The sequence below is a fragment of the Micromesistius poutassou genome (assembly GCF_964030765.1).
Source record: "Micromesistius poutassou genome assembly, contig: SCAFFOLD_5477, whole genome shotgun sequence".
Classification (NCBI taxonomy): domain Eukaryota; kingdom Metazoa; phylum Chordata; class Actinopteri; order Gadiformes; family Gadidae; genus Micromesistius; species Micromesistius poutassou.
In genome coordinates, this window is record NW_028179155.1 from 1 (window position 1) to 10,700 (window position 10,700).

At 45.1% G+C, this 10,700-nt stretch overlaps 1 protein-coding gene across 1 annotated transcript; it reads left to right on the top strand.

Moving 5' to 3' along the window:
• Positions 1-1,735: 1,735 nt before the first annotated feature.
• Positions 1,736-10,434, top strand: LOC311373070 (hatching enzyme 1.2-like; the record flags this gene model as incomplete). The annotated part of the gene is made up of 9 exons (XM_084489921.1): positions 1,736-1,798; positions 2,218-2,314; positions 2,422-2,493; positions 2,607-2,757; positions 8,154-8,267; positions 8,814-8,992; positions 9,106-9,187; positions 9,906-10,033; positions 10,424-10,434. The coding sequence occupies 9 exons, from the start codon at positions 1,736-1,738 to the stop codon at positions 10,432-10,434; spliced, it is 897 nt and encodes a 298-aa protein (XP_084346047.1).
• Between the last annotated feature and the right edge of the window lie 266 nt (positions 10,435-10,700).

Here is a 10,700-nt window from a genome sequence, read left to right on the forward strand (position 1 = left end):
CATAACCAATGGCAGTGGCACAACAAAATCCATCACTACAACAGTGGTAGCTATGCATTCATTCAACGATTCAACGATTGTCTTATAATTACCAGTAGTTTGAGCTGAAACAGGAAGCTAAATCTGTTAAATAACTCCCCCTCTCTATCATGGACATTGTGTTTCTTCATTAAGACATTGTGACATTGTCTTCAGACACCACCCATGCTAAGTGTCTTGATGAACTGCATTGCTGATCATAATATATTTAAGTGTCACCATGCAATCAAATTAAAAGGTACTCTTCAGCTCCCCTGTTTCCTCATAACACACTGAAGGAGCCTACCATGTGAAAGGCCTGCAACATAACATTCTTCTTGTTGGTTCTTGTTGTTTCAGGTTTGACAAGTAGTGAGTATATTTCCCTATTCCTATAGCATTGGTCACTCCCTTGATCAGAAACCAGGTATCAGGAAATACATTTGTTTTTAGTGCGGTAACATGAGACACCTATACAAACTAACCAACATCTCTCGACGCGCAGATACTATGGCCTACTTAAGAATCAGAATCAGAAAATGATATTCCAAAGCACTGATCTACAAGGGATTTAACTATTTTAAACACTAAAAAGGATTCAAATATGACATAAATATCATTAAGGTTTGAATTGGAATGCTTATTTATAAGCCACGTAAAAATCAGGTTAAACGGGTCGTTTGTAAAATCTGCAGTACTCTAAGATCTATGTGAGGATAGGCAACTGCCACTACCCCATCATACGTCATATTCAGAAGGCCTACCTGTAGTCCTGCAGGTAAAGGTCCCGGCATTGCCAACTCAGAGTTATTATCTGATTGTCGTTTGTTATAAAGCGACAGAGCCATCTGTCAATTATGAGCGATTGTAATGAGCTGTGAGGATATCTGCTTCTAGTTTACTGTACCTTCGAAAGGGAAGTTTTATTTGTTGATGATTTTCTAATTTCTGCTCTCTTGCTTACAGCATCTTTGAATGGATGAAGGCTTTCAGGTTTTTTTTTACCTCAGAATCTCCCCCATGAAAGGTTGTCTATGAATTATTATTATGATTTTTCTATGAATAGCCGTGAGCTATGCTGTGATATTTTGGGGGGTCATATCTTCAAAGACAAATTAAATTAAATTCAAAGTTTAAAACTCAGATATTTTACTCTCTAAACCAGTTCAACACCATGCTTCTTAATGAGCTAATTTGGTCACCACGTTAGATAATGCATATTTCACTTAAGCTGCCCACAGCTTAAGTGAAATGTGTGTGTTCTTGTATGTGTATGTGTGTGTGTGTGTGCGTGTGTGCATTTGTTTGTGTGTGTGTGCACATTTGTGTGCATGCATGCATTTGTGTCTATGTGTGTGTGCATTTGTATGTATGTATGTATTCAACAAATTTCTAAATTTCAAATTAATAAAATAAATAATTTGTATTGTATCGTATCGTATGTGCGTGTGTGTATGTGTGTGTGTGTGTGTGTGTGTGTGTGTGTGTGTGTGTGTGTGCAAATGCGACTCTGTAATGTGGCTCAGAAATGTTCTTAATTTCGCGCTACTGACCCTACTGGTTCGACAGATCATCATGTTTTCATCATTGTGTTTATTTGTTCATTTGTTTAGACACTTTTGGCTCAGATTCAACACAGTTCTTGTCATCTTACACCCACTAAGCATTCACTAATACAACAGAGGAGGACTTTTCAGAAGTCATCAGAGGTCCACCCATGGCGTCTATAAAAGAAGAGGACAAGACGTTTCTGTGTGCAGCCTTCAACTCTCCTGAAGAGGTAAGGGGACATCCTTATCCTTACGCTGTCCCCCCCTCGGACGCTGACACTACAGCTGTGCTTATCTGCTTCTTTCTTCCTTTGATTTCAGCAAATCTGTTCAGATCCTTGGACCGAAAAAGAAGATAAGATCGAGTGATTGGCGCAAGGGTTCATCATGAATTCCTTCGTGGCTCTCATCCTCGTCCTCTCTCTGACTTCCAGCGCTGTCTTCGCCCTTCCTTCGGTAAGACCCTCTCTGTCTTTGTTTCTCTGTCTTTGTCTCTTTCTCTACCTCCATTTCTCTGTCTCTCTCTCTCTCTCTCTCTCTCTCCCTCTCGATCTCTCTGTCTCTCTCTCTCTCCCTCGGTTTCTCTCTATGTCGCTCCCTCACACACGCTCAAAATTATACATGCGTTTATGTGTTTCTTTCCCTGCAGGGCGAAAGAAACAGCACATCAGGGAAGGATGCTGAAAAGAAACTGGGTGAGTTGTTCTGTAGCCACAACACGCTGGCTGTGACCCCCATACTGCTCTGTACCGCTCTGTCTGTGGCTCCCTCTGTAATACGAACACAACACACATGTCTTTAAACAAGCCACAGACAATGTATGTCAGACAACACCTCCTCAATGTGTTTGCAGATAGCAACAAGGCTGGGAGTGAGGCACCCAAGGGGGCCACGGACTACATCGAGGCTGCGAACGCCGGGCTGGGTACGTGTGTGTAGGGCCATCCCACGGGAATCAAACATGGATCACCATCGTCCTTCTTCCTCGTCCGGTCCTCGTGATGTGTGGTCGATAAATGTAAATATGTGTTCCTACAGCACATTTGAGGGGAGGACCGCACATCACAAATGGAGACATCGCCATGCCGTCCAAGCGCAACGCAGTTCCCTGCACGGCCCGGGGCTGCACCTGGCCAAAGAGCAGAGCCTATGTCTACGTGCCTGTTGAAATCTCCTCAAGATACAGTAAGTCACTGTGTGTGTGTGTGTGTGTGTGTGTGTGTGTGTGTGTGTGTGTGTGTGTGTGCCCATTTTATCAGCAAACTGTTGCAACAGTTGATTATACTCTATAGTATAGTTAAGCAATAGATCACGACAGGCTGTGGTATGTTCTCATTATACCACAGTTAAGGGGCGTTGTCCGTCCCGACACGCAAATGGTTACGTAGGTATGGCGAAATGAAAGTCATAGACGCCCTCAATTTTGAAAAAGCGAGAAAGTCGGAAAAGGATTTTTTTTTAACAAATACAAAAAAGTAGTCCCTCCTGGCTGCCTGCAAAGTGTACGGCGGTTGCTATGCAACACACTGTAGCGTCCTTCAGAAAGAAGGCTAGGCTAGAGACGGTAGCTCGGTTCGCCAGCAATTTTGCCTACTATCGAGTTCACTTACCGTGTGCCTATTGCTTTACAACATTTCCACCCTCTCCAGCAATCAACATATTTTTAGGCTTCAGTGAACTATGCTATTGCTTTTATATATAAATAAACAACAGTTCAAGGTGCGGAGTGATACTGAACTCTGTAAACTGAACGGGCGTCATAGCTGTGTGTATACACTCAATATACAACAGTTGGGAACCAATCAGATCGCTTGATTTAAGCCACCCGTTTTATGAAGTATAATCAACTGTGTACCCCCGTTTCAGTGGTTCTCAAACGGGAGTATGCGTACCCCTAGGGGTACTTTGGAGTACTGCAGGGGGTACTTGGAAAATTAAAAAAAAAAGAAATAAAGAAAAAGCCAACTGTCTTTTTTTCACTTCTGAAAGCTAGACAATAGAAAATAGAGAAAATGCACAACAACCCACCCATAAACTAACCAACATCGCACAGATACTATGACCTACTTAAGAATCAGAAAATGATGTTCCAAAGTACTGATCTACAAGGGATTTAACAATTTTAATCACTAAAAATGATTAAAATATGACATAAATATCATTAAGGTTTGAATTGGAATGCTTATTTATAAGCCACGTAAAAATCAGGTAAAACAGGTCGTTTGTAAAATCTGCAGTAGGCTACTCTAAGATCTATGTGAGGATATAGGCAACTGCCACTACCCCATCATACGTCGTATTTAGAAGGCCTACCTGTAGTTCTGCAGGTCCGTCGCTGCCAACTCAGAGTTATTATCTGATTGTCGTTTGTTATAAAGTGACAGAGCCATCTGTCAATTATGAGCGATTGTAATGAGCTGTGAGGATATCTGCTTCTACGAAGGGGACGTTTTATTTGTTGATGATTTTCAAATTTCTGGCTTTCAGGTTGTTTTTTTTACCTCAGAATCTCCCTCATGAAACATGTCTGTCTACTCGGGGGGGGGGGGGGGGGGGGGGGGTGAGATAGATAATGCGGGGCCGCCGTCGCGACGGTGGGGCCGCACGATCCCAACAAGCATGCCGCTCCGTGATTGGCCGGCCCGACCGGCCCACGAGAGGCCAAACGGCCAAACTGCCTACCCAAATACCAGACCGTCCAGTCCGTCACTGGCCGTAAGCTATGCTATGATATTTTGGGGGGGGGGGGGTCATATCTTCAAAGACAAATTAAATTAAATTCAAAGTTTAAAACTCAGATATTTTACTCTCTAAACCAGTTCAACACCATGCTGCTTAATGAGCTAATTTGGTCACCACGTTACATCATGCATGTTTCACATGTGTGTTCTTGTGTGTGTATTCTGGTAACCCGGTTCCGTAATGTTCCGTCTCCCCCCAATCAATACGTCTCTCAGCGGAAAAACCGAAAAATTGGCGCATTTATTTAATCCAAATCATAACTGGGTGGACATCTCACATCGTAGAAAAAACTATAACTGAAAATCCGTGCTCCGTGAGCCTCAGCGGGTTTCCCGGTCCTTTCTCACGGTCCCTCTCGGTCCTTGTGCGCGGCGGGCCGTCCCGATACGCCGGCTGTCTCCGCGGGTCAGTCTCGGTCAGGGACTGGCTCGTCCTGGCCAGGAATCTCAGTCCGGTCTGTCTCCTCGCACTGCAACCACATGTCCCCCTTTAGACAGAGCATCCACTCTGCTTTTATGCACCTCACCTGCCTTTGATCTCCTTCCTCCTGCACAGGTGTTTCCCATCGCCCTGAGTGTTGCAGCGCTACTACGGTCCCCAGCGCCCTCTAGGGGAAAAGGGTGGTAGACCCCCTGTATCACCTGCCCCCTGGGCTTCAAGGGCCGCTGTGTTCGGGCCGGGTTGCCACAGTATGTGTGTGTGTGTGTGTGTGTGTGTGTGTGTGTGTGTGTGTGTGTGTGTGCGTGTGTGTGCGTGTGTGCATTTGTTTGTGTGTGTGTGTGTGTGTGTGTGTGTGTGTGTGTGTGTGTGTGTGTGTGTGTGTGTGTGCGCGCATTTGTGTGCATGCATGCATTTGTGTGTATGTGTGTGTGCATTTCAGTGGCGGCTGCTGGTCTTTCAAAGAGGGGAAGCTCATTTTCGTGAGAAAATTGCATCAGAAAATTGTCACATCGCGGATTTTGCAAGCGAGTCGAAACTGCAACCTATTTCTTGATATTTGCTTGGCGAAATTGATAGACACTTTTCATCGTACATTTCATACACTTATTCACACAATTCCTTGCTTCAGTTTAACATAATTCCCACATTTCCTTGTTCAAGTTTCATATTGTTTTGGTAGTTCATCACCATCACTTTGATTCAGGGAGCCTGAGGTCTGAACTTCAAGTCCTGTATTCAGATCAGGACTTGCAGGGTGACAAAGCAGGGAAAGCTGTGTGATTTCTTAGTGTTCCTTAAAGACATGGAGTTGGACAGTGCAATGCCTCAGCTTTACAAGCTGTTCTCATTAGTGGCAACAATTTGAGCTACATGTGCAGGTGTATAAAGGAGCTTCTCCTGTTTAAAGCGGCTCAAGTCCTACACCGATAACACAATGGGCCAAGGCCATTTAAGCAGCTCTGCTGGCCATTGAGAGGACACTGGTCAAGTTACTAGAAAAGACAGCTAGTTGGTATGACAGAGCATTTCCTTGAAAAGGAACATATACATAAACTGACAATTTTCTGATGCAATTTTCTCACGAAAATGAGCTTCACCGCGGAGAGCTTCCACAAATGCAGCAGAAATTTTCTTAATTTCCCACTACTGACCCTACTGGTTTTGGTCATCATTAGGTCATCATTTATTTTTAATTGTTTAGACACTTTTGGCTCAGATTCAACACAGATCTTGTCATCTTACACCCACTAAGCATTCACTAATACAACTGAGGAGGACTTTTCAGAAGTCATCAGAGGTCTATAAAAGAAGAGGACAAGACGCTTCTGTGTGCAGCCTTCAACTCTCCTGAAGAGGTAAGGGGACATCCTTATCCTTATCCTTACGCTGTCCCCCCCTCGGACGCTGACACTACAGCTGTGCTTATCTGTTTCTTTCTTCCTTTGATTTCAACGAATCTGTTCAGATCCTTGGACCGAAAAAGAAGATAAGATCGAGTGATTGGAGCAAGGGTTCATCATGAATTCCTTCGTGGCTCTCATCCTCGTCCTCTCTGTGACTTCCAGCGCTGTCTTCTCCCTTCCTTCGGTAAGACCCTCTCTGTCTCTGTCTCTCTCTCCCTGATCTCTCTGTCTCTCTCTCTCTCTCTCTATCTCCCTCTCTCTCTGTTTCTCTCTGTGTCGCTCCCTCTTTTGTTTCCCTTTCACGCATTAATAGCAAACAGGTGAACATTGTTGTGTGTAGACATACATGCACACACACACACACACACACACACACACACACACACACACACACACAGACACACACACACACACACAAACACATGCTCAAAATTATACATGTGTTTATGTGTTTCTTTCCCTGCAGGGCAAAAGACACAGCACATCAGGGAAGGATGCTGAAAAAAAACTGGGTGAGTTGTTCTGTAGCCACGACACACTGGCCGTTGTCGAGTGTTTTGCCTATAATGGGTTTTTATAGCATGAGGGCTGTGGGAGAACCTTCAGTCGCACTAGGTGGGAAGACCTCTCCTGACGTCTAGGAGGAGGGTACCCTATACTGGTTTCTCTTCGGCCCCGGGGCTTAACCTGTGCTGGCCCTCCTTGTACGTGTCAGAGATCCTTGGCTAAGCTCGGTAGAGGAAGACTCTGGTCTATGTGTCCAACACAGGTCACTCGTTTTAAGCCCCTACGAGGTTAAGCTAAATTTAGGCTACACACGATCGAACTCTGGGGTGTTTCTTACCACCTCAGTCCCTGTGGGCCACGAAGCGGGGAACAATTCTGAACCTCTTTATATTGCCTCACTCTCCGGACCAGTCTGAGTCACCATCAACCCCGTTTGTGTTATACACCACTTACCTATCGTGCGAAGGCTGGGAGAGCTGTGGGCTGTCGGTTGGGCCCCTACTGGGGAGCCAGTCTTCCTCTATGAGGAAGTCCTGCTCATATATGGTAGTGTCGCTGAAAGTCCGGTTTTTTCCATGGGCAGATGGGCACAATTGATCCTGTTTTCTTCGAGGCAGTCGGTATACTTAGCGTTGAAACAGCAGATCAGCAGTTACAACATTTTAGAAACAGCAGATCAGCAGTTACAACAGTTAAGCAATTCAACAGAGTTCATATATTGTCTGGATTAAAAGCGGATGTCCTACCCTTGATTGGACATGGGGAAGTTTAGGGCATAGGTGCGTCAACGTGTGGCCCACGGGCACACAACACCGTGACCCCCATACTGCTCTGTACCGCTCTGTGGCTCCCTCTGTAATACGAACACAACGCACATGTCTTTAAACAAGCTACAGACAATGAGTGTCAGACAACACCTCCTCAATGTGTTTGCAGATAGCAACAAGGCTGGGACTGAGGCACCCAAGGGGGCCACGGACTACATCGAGGCTGCGAACGCTGGGCTGGGTACGTGTGTGTAGGGCCATCCCACGGGAATCAAACATGGATAACCATCGTCCTTCGTCGATAAATGTAAATATGTGTTCCTACAGCACATTTGAGGGGAGGAACATACATCACAAATGGGGACATCGCCACGCCGTTGAAGCGGAACGCATCTCCCTGCACGGCCCGGGGCTGCACCTGGCCAAACAACTCCACAGGCTATGTCAACGTGCCTATTGAAATCTCCTCAAACTACAGTAAGTCACTGAATATCTGCCTGTGTGTGTGTGTGTGTTTGTGTGTGTGTGGGGGGGGGGGGTATATATATGTGTGTGTGTGTGTGTGTGTGTGTATGTGTGTGTGTGTGTGTGTGTGTGTGTGTGTGTGTGTGTGTGTGTGTGCCCATTTTATCAGCAAACTGTTGCAACAGTTGATTCTCTACGGGGACATGTTCAACGACCGTTGGAGCTTCCTCCGATCCCATCCTCTGTGTGTCTAAAGGCAGGGAAGAGCGAAATGTCCTCATCCAGAGTGTGGTGGAGTTCCACAAAGTCTCCTGTATTCGCTTCGTCTGGAGGGGGAGTCAACAGGACTATCTCTCCTTCATTCCTTCCAAAGGGTACAAGCTCTCACGGCTGCACACACACATTCTACTCCACCATCTTTCGTCTGTTAATTCTGATGTTCTCTGTGTGTGCCTGTGTGTGTGTGTGTGTGTGTGTGTGTGTGTGTGTGTGTGTGTGTGTGTGTGTGTGTGTGTGTGTGTGTGTGTGTGTGACTATGTGCCTGTGTGTGTGTGTGTGTGTGTGTGTGTGTATGTACCTGTGTGTGTGTTTGTGCACCTGTGGTTTTTTGCGTGTCTGTGTATATTTGTTTGATTGTGTTTGTGTGCCTGTGTGTATGTGTGTGAGCCTGTGTGTGCGCCTGTGTGTGTGCTTGTGTGTGTGTTTGTGTGTGTGTGTGTGTGTGTGTGTGTGTGTGTGTGTGTGTGTGTGTGTGTGTGTGTGCCTGTATGTGTTAATGTGTATGTGTGTGTGTGTGTGTGTGTGCCTTTATGTGTTAATTTGTGTGTGTGTGTGTGTGTGGGGGGGTGTGTGTGTGTGTGTGTGTGTGTGTGTGTGTGTGTGTGTGTGTGTGTGTGTGTGTGTGTGTGTGTGTGTGACAGGTGCTCGTCCTATATAGGTCGCCAGGGAGGAGGTCAAAGGATCTCCATCGAGCAGCATAAGTGTGTTCACCCTGGAGTGATCCAGCATGAGATCCTACACGCCCTGGGCTTCCACCACGAGCAGGCGCGCTCCGACAGAGACGACCACGTCCATATCTTGACCAACAACATCAAGCCAGGTTCGCTCACCCTAGCCACTGCTTGGGTTAATATTAAGAGTTAGTTATTATTAGTTGTTATTAAGAAGGTAAGCAGTAATTGTATGTATACAACGATCTCTCGTTCTCAACAGGAAACCTGAACAACTTCAACAAGGTCAAGACCAACAACCTGGGCACTCCGTACGACTACAACTCCATCATGCACTACAGCAGGTCAGTGTGTGTGCCTGCGTGTCTTCATGTGCATACGTAATTAGGGGTGGGACAAAAAATCAATACAGGGATATAATTTGTCGCCCTTCTTAGTGCAAAATACGAGAATTAATAGGCCTACACTGACGCCAAATATCAATATCATATTTTTCTATTAAAAACAATATGTTTATATTATTCTATATTTTTTAAGAATTTATTTTGCATTTTTATGCTTTATCCCAGCAGATTAAGACAGGAAATATCACCCCAAATATCGATATTTTAATTAATAAAATAAGGCGCTCTGAACAGATTCCCCTGCTCCTCGAGGTTGCGCTCAACACATGAATGAAGGAAACTTGAATGGAAGTTAACCAACCAAAGACGAGTAACTGAAAAACTCAGTTTGGACCGTGAATAAAGACCGAAATTCAGCACTTTACCTTTTCACAGTCATTTTGTATTCATCGTCAGACATATATCGTGATGTTTCGTTATAGGATTTGCCTAACAATATATTGATTATTTCAGAATCGCTGTATCACGCTATTATCAGTAGGCCTATCACAGGCCATGTGTCGCATATGGTATCGTTATCGTGAGGTACCCTGTGATTCCCACCCCTATACGTAATACTATTTCACTGTATCAGTTATATGTTTATTGTTAATGCTATTTGAATGTATAATCCCAGGCCCGTATGTTACTACATCTTTGTGTTCATCTTCTGCCATAGATACGCATTCTCCAAGCAGAACGGTCTGCCCACCATCATCCCCATCCCTAACTGCAAGGCAGACATCGGAAGAGGCACCAAGATGAGCAGCAATGACATCAAACGACTCAATAAACTCTACCAGTGCCGTGAGTAAAACACAGATATGACACAAACAGGCAGAAAATCAACGTCAATCAAACAAGGTGGTCGGTAGAGCAACAGATTCATGGCTTCTGTGTCTAACGGGCGGCATGTGGCTCAGGAGGAGGAGCGTGTTGGCTGGTAACCAGAAGGTTGCTAGTTAGATCTCCGGCTTCTCACAGCGTGAGTATCAAGGTGTCCGTGAGCAAGACACCTCACCCTTACTGCTCCCGACCAGCTGGCTGTCGCCTTGCATGGTTGACACCGCCGTCGGTGTGTGAATGGGTGAATGTTAGACAATACTGCAAAGTGCTTTGAGTGGTCACTGGCTAAAAAAGCGCTGCGTAAATGCAGTCCATTTACCATGCATAACGTGTTTTGACGTCCCCTTACAGGTGGCTACTGAGTTGAAGACAGGATTCAATGCTCTGATGGACGACGGAATCGCTGACACCAAGTCCTTTACGTTTAAAAGCTAATGGGAACACGTTGGTCTTCCCTCCCTTCTGTCATTCCCTTTACTAAATCCATCCTGTGTGGATCCCACACAGCTATACCTAATTGTCCTTGGAAGACTTCCGTCTTGTACTTTAACGGGAAATGATTTGGTTTTCTGTCCTTTTTATGACAAACTGTTTTTTAACGGGCTTGCTTTGTTTGTCATGACTTCTT